The sequence below is a fragment of the Mangifera indica genome, chromosome 6 (assembly GCF_011075055.1).
Source record: "Mangifera indica cultivar Alphonso chromosome 6, CATAS_Mindica_2.1, whole genome shotgun sequence".
NCBI lineage: Eukaryota > Viridiplantae > Streptophyta > Magnoliopsida > Sapindales > Anacardiaceae > Mangifera > Mangifera indica.
Window position 1 is genome coordinate 104,454 of NC_058142.1, and position 12,323 is coordinate 116,776.

At 36.0% G+C, this 12,323-nt stretch overlaps 3 protein-coding genes across 8 annotated transcripts; 2 read left to right on the top strand and 1 right to left on the bottom strand.

Moving 5' to 3' along the window:
- Window positions 1-43: 43 nt before the first annotated feature.
- Window positions 44-3,538, bottom strand: LOC123218009 (snRNA-activating protein complex subunit). Of its 2 annotated transcripts, XM_044639158.1 has the most exons (12): window positions 3,285-3,538; window positions 3,091-3,152; window positions 2,944-3,010; window positions 2,741-2,796; window positions 2,453-2,591; window positions 1,880-1,968; window positions 1,710-1,797; window positions 1,464-1,559; window positions 1,101-1,226; window positions 756-1,016; window positions 233-545; window positions 44-149 (listed from the first exon to the last, which is right to left on the bottom strand). In XM_044639158.1, the coding sequence occupies exons 1-11, from the start codon at window positions 3,393-3,395 to the stop codon at window positions 264-266; spliced, it is 1,377 nt and encodes a 458-aa protein (XP_044495093.1). In that variant the 5' UTR covers window positions 3,396-3,538; the 3' UTR covers window positions 44-149; window positions 233-263. The 2 variants fall into 2 exon arrangements, with proteins under 2 accessions (XP_044495093.1, XP_044495092.1); XM_044639157.1 differs by having other exon boundaries at window positions 44-545.
- A 156-nt stretch (window positions 3,539-3,694) lies between these two features.
- Window positions 3,695-6,455, top strand: LOC123218010 (protein PHR1-LIKE 3-like). The gene is made up of 6 exons (XM_044639160.1): window positions 3,695-4,089; window positions 4,638-4,714; window positions 4,825-4,876; window positions 5,147-5,213; window positions 5,328-5,397; window positions 5,677-6,455. Exons 1-6 carry the CDS (start codon window positions 3,897-3,899, stop codon window positions 6,139-6,141), a joined length of 924 nt encoding a protein of 307 aa, XP_044495095.1. The 5' UTR covers window positions 3,695-3,896; the 3' UTR covers window positions 6,142-6,455.
- Window positions 6,456-7,806: 1,351 nt separating this feature from the next.
- Window positions 7,807-12,263, top strand: LOC123218686 (myb family transcription factor PHL7-like). 5 transcript variants are annotated; one of them, XM_044640232.1, is made up of 8 exons: window positions 7,809-8,081; window positions 8,391-8,436; window positions 9,654-9,881; window positions 9,991-10,067; window positions 10,280-10,322; window positions 10,504-10,561; window positions 10,873-10,942; window positions 11,488-12,263. In XM_044640232.1, exons 3-8 carry the CDS (start codon window positions 9,665-9,667, stop codon window positions 11,956-11,958), a joined length of 936 nt encoding a protein of 311 aa, XP_044496167.1. In that variant the 5' UTR covers window positions 7,809-8,081; window positions 8,391-8,436; window positions 9,654-9,664; the 3' UTR covers window positions 11,959-12,263. The 5 variants fall into 5 exon arrangements, with proteins under 5 accessions (XP_044496164.1, XP_044496165.1, XP_044496167.1 ...); XM_044640229.1 differs by lacking the exon at window positions 8,391-8,436 and having other exon boundaries at window positions 7,807-8,081; XM_044640230.1 differs by lacking the exon at window positions 8,391-8,436 and having other exon boundaries at window positions 7,807-8,081; window positions 10,513-10,561.
- Window positions 12,264-12,323: the final 60 nt, after the last annotated feature.

A 12,323-nucleotide genomic window follows, 5' to 3' on the forward strand; every position in this document is an offset into this window, starting at 1 on the left:
CAAGATTTTCAGCCACTTTGAAGTAATTTGAAGGATTTTACCGTAAAGAAAAGCCAGATAAAACTGCCATGGCATTGACAATCAGGCCACCATGATACATCATTCACCTGTGCAAGGTGTAAAGTCAAACTGATTTTGCAGAAGGGAACCTACAATGGTGACAACTACTATAATCACAGCAACTACAACCAAACTAGCAACTCATTTACTAAATAAAAAAGGGATGGATTACCAGTTGGGGTTATCTGCAATATGTTAAGTAATTAATCATGGATATAGTCATACACTGAACAGTTTTCATATGGTGAAATTCCATCCCCTGAATGAAGAAGGGAATAACAGTAATCACAGAAATAACAAGGGTTCTCTTGGGCCCACTTGTCATCCACAGCTACCTTCTTAGCTCTGTAAATCCTACAAACACTGCATTTCTGTGTACGTGGTTTCAGCTGAAATATAACTATTGGATAAGCTGCTTGATTCTGCACATCCTCCTGATGAATCAATCTCATGTCTCTAATTACTATTGTATGCTTGCAGTCTCCCTGCAACAAACCAAGCACATAAACTTTAAAGCAAACAAAACAAAGAATATCAAGTAGATTAACCACAAACTTCAAAATAATAGCTATAGAATTTGCATCCAAATTTCAATTATGAAGCCATAATATGAGACATAATAACGGATGCAAATAAAGCAGAAACAATGAAACCCTTTTGAAGGCATAATTACAGCTGGCAACACAAAACAGTACCTGATGACAGTAGAGATATGCTGCACCAAGTTGAAATCTCAAGTCACAAAACCGTGTTGTGTGCATGTGAAAAGCTTTGAAGTGAGGCAAATGTGAGGTTGATACAGTACCAAGGACTGCCTTCTGCTTCTGCTGTAATTCACCATTTATGATGCATTCCCATTTTTTGAGAGCTTCATCCTTTGAGTTCCCAAGCCAATCAAATACAGGTTTGCTATAATCTATGGCAGAAGGATTCCTTAAATCATTGAAAAAGGCATCCTGTAGAGATACAAAATTTAATTAGACAAGCAGTAAAACTGTCGTCGTCATGAAATTGAAGCGGTCAGTTAAAAGAGCCCATACTTCTATCAAGAAATATCCAGAAGGATCATGCTCTCCAGCCTTCTGCATCATTTGGTCTGTCAAGCAATAAATTTTATCCCTCAATTCAGTCAGGGTTTGTCGTCCTAGTACCAAAAACTCTTGGGTCTACAAACAATTTGAGCATATATTAACCAAAGTATACAGAAAAGAGCACATTAAAAGACCACAGAAGAATAAAACCCAAGAAGAAATAAATTGAGAAACAGGTCGTCCTAAGAGACTCCAAATTGAACTAACAAAGCTGCTGAGATCAAAATTAAAATACCAAACCTTGCAGATTCAATATGGCTGATAAATTCCAAGATCCATAAAATTTACCAAAAATAATAGTTGCATTCATACCTTTACCCCTTTTCGTACGGTATGATAAACTTCAACACAGAGAACAATTTCAGGATATTGCACAGGTACATGATCATGGATGTCTGATGACCTTGGCTGATGATAAAGAAGAAAAAAGAAATAATAACTAGATTTCAGCCATCAATATTGTAGCTACAAAATGGGTTTTCTAAGTACACCCTTTAAGATTGGATAACAAAGAATAACTGTGATAAGATTTCACAGCAGAAATTTTTTTGAGCAAACCTTTGCAAAATTTTTAGACCTGAGGGATTGAAACTTTTCAATTTTATCTGAAGACGGAATGACAAGTTCATTACTTTTGCAACTAGAGCTACATCAAAATTAGAGACAGTTATAAGAAAAAAAGGAGAAATATTTAAGAATAACTTCTTCACATAAGTCATGACACAAACTTGAATGAATGAAGTCTTGCTGCAGCTTTGTCTTCATCTTGCTTTTGTTTTATTAAAGCCAGCCGCTCCACCTTTTGAATACAACTATCCTAACAAAGCAAGAGTGATAGTTCATTAATTAGATTTGTGCAAAGATAAAACATATAAAGTAAAGAAAACACTTAGTGTAGAAATAAGAACAGTGAATGAATACAACAAAAGCAGAAAACTGTGTGCCAGACATTCTACATATTACCAATACTGCATTATCGTATATGTGTATATATATGTATATGTATATATATAAACAAAGACTACTAATAATCAGCAAATTCCAGAACAGTTTTCACTTGGATTCTACAGATGATGAAAAACCTATAAGATTTAAACCATGCAAACTCAATCGTTCCAAAAAATAAAGACATTAAAACAAATTTGAACAGGGGACAACACACTCACTTAACATAAGAAGAAACGACATCTTCAAATATGAAATCATATAAGTAAGAGAATTGAATGATATATAAAATGTCAACCGGTCCTGTAGCAAGACATATTAAGTTAAAAGGTAGTAGAATAGGATAAGTAGTATACTATAAGGCGATTTTCCTTCTTCTTCCTCTTCCTTGACTTCTTTTCAATCACAATCTCTTTACAGGTTGTTTCCGACTGATGTCCAATTAAGCAATCAAAATTTGAAGTATTCTCTCCTGCAGACCTATCCAAAATTCCCCTGAAAATAATTCATTGAAAGGGAGCATAAAAGTTAAAAAATAAGAATAAAACTAAAGATTATCCAGCTGACAAAAATCCGAACATGAATAGGCATATATTTATACAAGGTGGCTCATAAATCCAAACCAAATTCCACATATTGCTCACCCTGCATTGGAGCACTCTCGTGAAGGTTGGGAAGATTTCTCAGCATTCTCCTCATCCTGCAATCAGAAAAAATCTTATTGACTTCCCAAAAGTGTAAAAAAATAAAAAAAAACCTTAAAGAGCCAAAACAAATTCACACTTATTCTGATGAAAAAAATCACGCTTAATGAAGCGTTAAAAGAAACAATGCAGCATGTAGATACCGTAAAGGCTTCCTTTAAAGCGATCTCTACCAACTCTTCTTCAGTATAAACTTTGAGCTCATCAACTCTGCACCGAAAATAAAAATCCAAATAAAAATTTTGTTGGATAATGGAATCTCAAATCAGTGAGAGAGGGGGAAAACATACGAAAGGTCTAGGTCATCATCACAAAGTTGAGACGAATCCAAACACAATTCAGCTACTAAGTCCTTCATAATTAAATAGAGGCATTAAGGCAAACATTAAACTGAATGTAAAAATCCTAATTGATATCATCCAAACATAGGGAAAAAGATTGATAAGAACTTAAAGAGCAGTAAATGATACAAGGAAGAATACACCTGGAGTTGGCGAAGAAGAGCATCCTCAAATTCAGGAACTCTAGTGACAGGACTGATCATATTCATCATGTAAATAGGGCCACCCCTTGGAACTTGAATTTCTTCCCCCATATTTTTACGCTAAATGAAGAATAAATTAAAAAAAAACCAAAACTTTAGCGATAATTATTGCGAGGAATTGAAAAAGATTGAAGCTTTGAACAAGATAGTGAAAGTCCGTTATTGATGAAGAGGAATGAGTTGAGTTCGAGAAAGAACACAAAACCCCTAATAAGTGGAGAAGTAAGCCTCCAAATCTTCAGGGGCAAACAGGTAAATACACACTATTGATACGGTGAAGTAGAAAGGGTATTTTAGTCTATGTATTAAATATTTCCATTTTTTATATCGCGGTCAATTGTCAATTTGATCGCTAAAATTATGACAGTGAAAGAAAGGCAAAAGCTTCTTGTCCTACTTGCTAGTTACTGCTGCCTACGGGCAAGGTAGATTAGGTTATCTGAATCACCTCGGAATTGGGAAATTTTTTTTTTGGAAGAAGAAGCACAAGCACCTTTCCTTCTCCTTCTCAGTTTTATGATTCATTCTGTTAATTGAAGTGGCTAACAATTCATGTACCCAACAACAAATATGATTCAAGGCCAGGATGAAATGCAGAATTATCATCACCATCAGAATCCCAGAGCAACAGCTGGAGCAGACCCTTGTCTCGTCTTGACAGCTGATCCCAAGCCCCGCCTCCGTTGGACGGCTGACCTTCACGACCGATTTGTTGACGCCGTTACTCAGCTTGGTGGTCCCACTAGTCAGTTCTCTGTTATCACCCCTCTATTCTTCTACTGTTTAAACTAGTTTCTGATTTTGCTTATCTAATGTACCATCTTTATGAAACTAAAGCTCTAGTTTAATTTCTATTGGTTATGATAAGGCCGCTTTAAGCACTGGGGTTTGTATAGCCGATTGTTTGTTTCATACTTCATTTACTAGTTGGGTTAATGACTATTCTTAAAGGTCATTACTTCTGCGATAGAAGTGGGATTTTTTAAATTGTTGTTTATGCCCGTCTCATTGTTACGATTGTCCATGTTATTGATCAAATTGATTTTGAGACAGATTTTTCGCTTAAGAGATGTATTTTGATCTGCCTACAAGACCATGTCTTGTTTAGGCCGATACCATCTTAGTGATCGTGGACTTATGAGGGGCTTTGGTTTGAGTATGAGTTCATAATTCCCCTTTTAGTTTGAAATCATGGACATTGGTATATATTTGAGTGTTCAATGATAATTATTGTTGATTTTTGTATTTTTTGTGTTGTTAGTATTCTTATGAAAAAATGAATAATAATTGCAGAGGCTACACCGAAGGCCATCATGCGGACTATGAATGTCAAGGGACTGACCCTCTTCCATTTGAAGAGCCATCTTCAGGTTAGCTGTTATTATTGAACTTTCTTTTGTTGTTTTCCCGTTGGACTGTTGGAGTTGAAAGCAAAAATGAAATCTTTGTTAATAAACTGTGATGATTCTTTGTGTTTCAGAAGTATAGACTGGGTAAGCAGGGGAAGGACATGGTTGATGTACCGAAAGATGGTAGATTGTTGCTTTTCTTTTGTTTTTGGCTGTGAATTAGTTTGGCTAAATTCAATGCCTTCTTTCCTTTAGAATAGGGAGGTGTTGTTTCTCTGTCTCTATCTGTGGGTTAGGGCAAAACTGATAATTAAAGATGAATGAAACTGTTCAGCTTGCACCGAAATCATATATGAATAACCTCCATTTAAGTACCCATTTTAACCGAAATTATTTTATAAGAAATTCATATTGAAAGTAACTTCCTTTGCTTTTCTATGGATGGACTATCAGCTTCTTACCTTTTAGAAAGCCCTACAAGAAATTCCTCTCCAAGTTTGCCGGCTTCTGATATGCATGAGTAAGAAAATATATGCTTCCTTTCAACACTCCAGTGACTACTGCTTCGCTCTCTGTTAAACTTGAAAAGTCTGATATGACTAATTCATGTAAGGCAAATAAATTTTATGTTTAGGGGATATGAAGTCAAGGAAGCTTTAAGAGCACAAATGGAAGTGCAAAGTAAATTACATCTGCAAGTTGAGGTATGTCTTCTCATCTTTGGAGAAATATTGAATTATTATTGTTTTTGGGTTGTTCATGATTAGTAGACACCATTGGTAATGGAAGTATAATTACTTACCTCTTTGAGATTTGGAACTTTTGTCTTGAAAAAAGTTGAAGAGCTTTCAATTGCGTACAGTATACTAATTCACTGCTTATAGTCAAATAAACTCAAGCCTATCCTGCTAGAATTCTCCAGACTTTAAGGCTCAAGCCTATACTCCATTGAGTTTATATTTCTCATTACCTTTGTTATATAGGCTGAGAAGCACTTGCAAATTCGCCAAGATGCAGAACGGAGATATTTATCCATGCTTGAGAAAGCTTGTAAAATGCTTGCTGATCAATTCATTGGGGGTGCAGCGATAGACTCCGATAAAAAAAAATGTCCAGGATTAGGAAGTAAAATTCCAAGAAGTTCCAATCTTGATCCATTTGGCTTTTATTCATCACAAACTGCTGATTTAGCCAATATGCATGGGCCAGAAGAAATTGCACCCAGTCTTCTTCCCCAGAGGGCTGATTGTTCCACTGAAAGCTGTTTAACATCGCATGAGAGTTCTGGAGGATTGACGCATGAAGGATCCACAGTTGGAACAAAGAAAAAGATGATGAGCTTGGACTCAACAACGGCATCTTTGGTTTGGGGTGAAGTGAAAATGGGAACTCATGAGATTAATTTGACCCAAGTGAATTCCCATGGAATCACTGGGTGTGGCATTTAGAGAGCTAAAAGTAGTGATTTGATAGTTATGTTGTGATATGACCGGAATAAGATTCTTCCTTTCACTCCAATGCCATTATGGAATATCAAGTATAAAATTGCTAGGCATAGTCATTAAAGTGGACACTTAGCTCAAGTGCAAAAAAAAAAAATTCTAAATTGTTAGTGCTGTCAATATGAAGACTATTTGCCTCAGCTTAGACCAACCATCCCCTTTGTTTCAATGATCTGTTCTGTTGTTACTGTTACTACTTAAAAGGCCGTCACTTTAATTTAATGCATTTAATGAACGCATAAATTGATGCGTGCTTTATATTTTTGGATGGTTCCAAGAGCTGGCCTATTTGGAGCCTTTTCCAGTTGTTTTTGCAGGCTAGATTATTCTTGCAAATAAAAGAGGTGACAAGTCTCTGATGCAGTCAAATAATAGCCTGCAGTAGACGTGAAATATGGAGATAAGGTAGTAACAGGCCAATACCAAATTTAAAAGAAGAAAAAAGGGTGTTGTACAATGCTTTACCAAGGCAGGCAACCAAATTTTGGAGCTTGCTAGAAATGGAATGAAACTAACTTAAAATGAAGTTGGAAGGCACAATGAAAATGACCATTATTCAGCAGTGTTATGTATGCACAAAGTGAAAGTAATTTAAAAATAAAAAAAGAAGGTGATTAAGACACTTGTTTTGAGGACATTTATAAATCAGAAATGTTTTAATTGGGGTGGTTGATAAAGCAAGGAGATATCTGGTGAAGTCTAGAAATAGAACGCAGAAAAAAGAATCAGAAATTTTTACAACTGGTAAATGTTGTACATAGAGTCACAGGTCAAAAAGTTGATACGTCCACCAACTAAGAATAATTATGATCATACATAAGAAACAAATCGAAGAAGATGGTGATGGAGGAAGAGGACTGATCCAGATGAAGGGCTGAGGTTAGCTGAAAAGAACGATGAAAACTACTAAAAATATTAACAAGCGAATGAATAAACAGGGAAGGAGAAAATGACAAGAAGAAAGTGTTGAAAATATTGATAGAAATGAAAATTGAAAGAGACGAATTCTGCCGGAATCATTTCAAAACGGAATATAACTCAAAAGATTCCCTTTTTTTTTTCACAAATAAAATAAAAATCAGATTTTTATTGGTTTTTGTTGGGCCTATTGCATGCTACCGCTATGAAAGCCATATGTGCCTGCCTCGGCTGATTCACCACCAGTTAGGGCTGGATATGAGCCGAGCCGAGCCTGAACAGGCCCAGCTTGTTTTTGACTCATTTTCAGTGAGCCCAAGCTCGGGCTCGCGCCAGCTCGCTAAACATATGTTTGTGTTCGATTCGTTTCATAATTTTAGTGTTCGGATTCATGTGTTCGGGCTCGGGTTCGCTTTGGGCTCGTATTTCCAAGGAAAAACGGTGTCGTTTCTTCTTTGAAATAAATGTTTTTTTATTTGAGTACTCGACTCGCTTAACCAATGTTCGTGTTCGTTTTTGCTTAAAATTTAGGCTTGTGTTCAAGCTCGAGCTCGTTCAAGGCAAGCTCGGGTTTAGGCTCGTTCGAGCAAAGCTCGTTTCGAGCCCGAACAAGTCCGCTTCGAATCCACCCCTACCACCAGTCCACCAAATTTTCTATTCACCCACCAATCAAAATCAACCTAAACTTGATTTCAAAGGACAAATTTACAAAAATATGTGTGAAGAACATACGAACAAGATGATATTACCATTGCTATTTATAATATAAAATAAAAATATAATTTTGGAGGTGAGAATAAACATGATCAGGGAAAGATAATTAACGGGAAAAATAAAAATAGAAATAATCGGAATTAATTTTGATTTTTTATTGATTAGGTAGAGAGGAGTTAGTGAGTTACACAGGCATAGGGCATAGGAGCTATCTATCTATGCTATGAATGAATCTCACAGAGATGCAGAGCAAGGTGTGTTTGGTTCAAATTCTTAAATATTTTTAAAACCAAATAAAAACTACCGTGTCTGTGTTTGTGGTCAAGTCTTTCCCTCTCTCTCTCTTTCGTTCTTCTTTTGTTCCCTGATTCATCTTTGAAGTCTTTCTTTTCTTTTCTTTTTTTAATTTCTAAGACATTTCCATTTTGCATAATTACCGCAACTCATATAATCCATTTTTTATTCAAACAAAGGTGTTGTGCTGTTGTGTTCTTCCTTTGTTCTTAACTCATTGACCAATCTTTCTTCTTCTCTTTATTCTTTCATATTATTGCTCGAAACAGAACCTTCCCATCTCTTCCCCTCGATTATGTTGATTTCTAGATCTGGGTATGTCTCCTTATCTCTTTTTAATTTAAATTTTGTATTTTTTTAATGAGCACTTGCTCGTCTCTTTATCTGCAACCCTAATTTCATTTCTATGTTTTAATTTTGTTCTGGGTTATTAGCCCAATTTTGTTTTGTTGAGTTTTTCGTATTTGTATTATGAGATCGGTTTTCTTCTTGATGCAGAGCTTGATAAATGATTAATTTCACTAACAAATTCATGTTTTTTTATGAATTAAACGCGCTAAGATTCCTTAATTTGTCATTGCTTTTGCACCTTTCTAGGAGACGAAGGTGAATATTGTAGATGGTGGTGAATTAGAACCCTCTCTTTATCTTCATAGAGTACTTCACTATTTTTTAAGGAAAAATAGTTATGTGTTGTAACTGATAAATTTTGGAACAAAACCCCCATGATGTTTTTCCTATTACTTAAGATATAACGAAGGTCAATTTTAAGTTCTGTCTAGTTTCTAACTTTGGGAAATTAGTCATAAATCCTATCCAAAGGCATAATTGTTGTAGGTTTTCATTATTTTCATCTCTCATCTGCTTTTATATGTATTGTTATTTGATTGTTTCTGTTTCATTGTGTCCTTAGTTTCTTTTGTGACTTTTATGGTTAGTGAATACATTTTTTAACGGTTGGGTATGGTTCAAAGTGTGAATATGAGATAATTTCCTTCTTAGATGGTTTGGACTTCTAGAACTAGGTCTAGTCTGACATATGCATCATTATGAAGGACTTTTGCATCATAAGAACTAGTGGTAGGCCAAAAATACTGTGGATTAAGGTGGTGAAGAAACATATGTTGTCGCATATCTGATGGAGTGATGATTTTTTTTATAGATTTCATTGACTTATTTAGGACTAAGCTTGTTGCATTAGACACTATAGATGTCACTGGCCAGCTGTGGTATAAGATTGAAGCTTATGATATGAGGAAGGTCTGGGCCGGATTAGCAATGTGCATTATGAATCACAGCCTGGATGCTGACTTCAGGCAGAGTCTTTAAGATTTTTGTGCCTGAATAGCCATGGCATCTCCTCAGCCACAGAAATTCATGTTAGCTGTTAAATATTGCCTGCTTTTCTCTTGATACAAACATATCCTAATTAGCACTTTTGCTTTTCTATGTGCATAGTGCCTGGTAATGAAATTTTCAGAACAAGTTTTCTTCTTTATGCCTTTGATGAGTTTATTGTTTCTTCTCTGTAGATGAATGTCAAATGTATCAACCAAAGGGTGTTCCTAGGTTAAGTTTAGCCTGCAGCGACACATTAGTTCATGGTCAGCATATAGATTGTGGCCCCAGCCAGATGGACTCCATGAATGGAGGGAACAGTATCAACAACCCTAGTCTTGCCTCCAAGCAACGACTGCGTTGGACACATGAACTTCATGATCGCTTTGTTGATGCTGTTGCACAACTTGGTGGGCCAGATCGTGAGTCTCTTTTACCTTATCTAGCATGGTATATGTTTTACCTGTAGAAATGATTAACAAGTTTAAGTTTCTAATTGTTTTATTATCTTTTTTTTTTTTTCTCTTTCAGGGGCCACACCCAAAGGTGTTCTCAGAGTTATGGGTGTTCAAGGTTTAACAATATACCATGTCAAAAGCCATTTACAGGTATAATTTTAATTAATTCCAAGTTTCAGTCTATGTGAAATTTCTTGAATTTTCTTTTTCCTTCTTTTCCTCCCCTTGTGTTGCTGGGGACTGAGGAGGTAGGTAGTTGGGACAGTTTGGTGTTTGGGTGGGGGAGTTCATGGGGAATATGTATTAGCATTCCTTGTTCTCGCTTGTGACCTTTATTGACTCTGCTTTTGTGTTGCATCCAGAAATATCGACTTGCAAAATACCTTCCTGACTCATCATCTGATGGTATGTGTGTCTAGTTCCTATAATTGATTATGTAAACCATAAATCTACAATCACAATTAGTTTAAATTATCTTTATTTTGAGGAATATGCCATATCTATATTTCTACTTTGAAGTTGGCGTTTTAAAAAATCTTCCCTTAATGAAGTTCTGTTTGTAATGTATTAAAATTGTTAATGCAAGGGAATAAAGCTGACAAGAAAGAGACGGGGTATATGCTTTCCAATTTGGATGGTTCACCGTAAGTGGATCTTCCTTGGTGTTTTTACCTTTCAATTACCAGTTGTTTATTTGTCATTTCTTTTTGTACAAGTCTAGAGCTTAAGATTTAAGAACTTCTATTTATCCTATATGGTATGAGCACATATGCTGGAGTTGACCAGCATTGAATAAACCTTGGGCTCTAACTGAAAACTGCAGACTGACGAAAATTAGTGATTATGTATACCAGTCTATAAATTATGATCTGAGGACTAAACTGAAGTTTCATTGAACTGGCTGCTTGAATTGCCACTTTATATGAGAATTTATTTTGTTCTTTTTTGTTTGCAGTGGAACGCAAATTACAGAGGCACTTAAGCTGCAGATGGAGGTGCAAAAGCGACTACATGAGCAACTGGAGGCATGTCTTACCTTTGCAACTTAACATCTAATTAATTCATGTGCAATCATTGGGATTTCCTTTTCCTTAAAGAAAATCATTCATAAAATGACTAGGAAAGAACTAGTTCAGTTGGTAGAACTTTTGCTCCGTGGAATGTGAAATCTCAAATTGTCTGTGATTTACATTCTATCATTGGAAAATTTGTCTAGTATTTTTAGTTTTCCATATTAACCTTTATATTACAGTAGAATGAGCTTAGTCCAATAAATCATGATCATACTCTGTTATACCTGAGTCATTTTGCTATTTATTTGCAACTTCTTGTCAAATCATGGTTACTACTGATATAAATTTTAACAAAGTTATACTCGAAACATCCTGAGTGTTTTTCAGTTTTAACCAGAAATTTCAGAAAATATTGCATCATAGATTGAGGTAGCATTCAGATTATTTGGTGCTGTGTGCTCCAATTTTTATGAACTTACCCATATTTGAAGCCAATATCTCAAGTTATCATGGTAGCTGGGGCAACCTTGTAATTCATGTCTATTGTAAATGCACAGGTGCAAAGACAGCTGCAACTAAGGATAGAAGCCCAGGGTGAGTACTTGAAGAAGATAATTGAAGAGCAGCAACGAATAAGTGGAGTTCTTTCAGATGTTCCTGATACCGGTACTGGAGTGTCAGCCCCAGTATCAGGTGACAATGGCCCAGAATCTGACAAGAAGACAGACCCGGCAACCCCTGCTCCAACTTCAGAGTCCCCACTCCAGGACAAGGCTTCCAAGGAATGTGCCCCATCCAAGAGCCTTTCCGTTGACGAGTCTTTCTCGTCTCAGCATGAGCCATTGACCCCCGATTCTGGCTGCAATGGTGGCTCCCCAGCTGACAGCTCTAAAGGAGAGAGATCAATGAAGAAGCAACGGGTGGACATGGGAACAGCATATTCTAAAGCAGAGATGGTGCTAACACATCCGATATTGGAGTCGAGCTTGAGCTCCTCACATCAGCAACAACACTCTTTTCCTGAATAGTGAGCAGTTTGATCCATTATCTGGTAGATCAACCACGAAGGAAGATCAACTAGAGGTTTCAGGAAGTGACCTGTAATTTTATGTGCTAAATAGTCATGTACTTATAGAAGTACTTCACTTTCATGTATTTCTGGGAAGAAAATATTTCTAATTAGGTCAAACAACCTTATTAGGTGTATCAAAGATATTAGATTCAAGATAGTCGTCCTTCCGTTCTGATTTTCTTTAAACTTGCACAAAATGCTTGTTCTTTATCTTAAAACAATAGACTATTGTGAATTGCAACACGAAATTCAGTTCAAACATTTGATGATTTATCTTCTATGACTTGGATATGAACACTTTACCAGGTAATATACACTAAT

Bases quoted from the DNA above. Each gene is read 5' to 3' on its own strand.
- LOC123218010 (XM_044639160.1), top strand. From the start codon at position 3,897: ATGTACCCAACAACAAATATGATTCAAGGCCAGGATGAAATGCAGAAT. The intron at 4,090-4,637 runs GTCAGTTCTCTG...TAATAATTGCAG, and splicing joins TCAGCTTGGTGGTCCCACTA to AGGCTACACCGAAGGCCATC. The intron at 4,877-5,146 runs GTAGATTGTTGC...ATGGACTATCAG, and splicing joins GGTTGATGTACCGAAAGATG to CTTCTTACCTTTTAGAAAGC.
- LOC123218686 (XM_044640229.1), top strand. From the start codon at position 8,051: ATGAATGAATCTCACAGAGATGCAGAGCAAG. The intron at 10,068-10,279 runs GTATAATTTTAA...TGTTGCATCCAG, and splicing joins ATGTCAAAAGCCATTTACAG to AAATATCGACTTGCAAAATA. The intron at 10,943-11,487 runs GCATGTCTTACC...GTAAATGCACAG, and splicing joins GACTACATGAGCAACTGGAG to GTGCAAAGACAGCTGCAACT.
- LOC123218009 (XM_044639158.1), bottom strand. From the start codon at position 3,395: ATGGGGGAAGAAATTCAAGTTCCAAGGGGTGGCCCTATTTACATGATG. The intron at 2,592-2,740 runs GTGAGCAATATG...AATTATTTTCAG, and splicing joins CGAGAGTGCTCCAATGCAGG to GGGAATTTTGGATAGGTCTG. The intron at 1,798-1,879 runs GTTTGTGTCATG...ATTTTGATGTAG, and splicing joins GCAAGACTTCATTCATTCAA to CTCTAGTTGCAAAAGTAATG.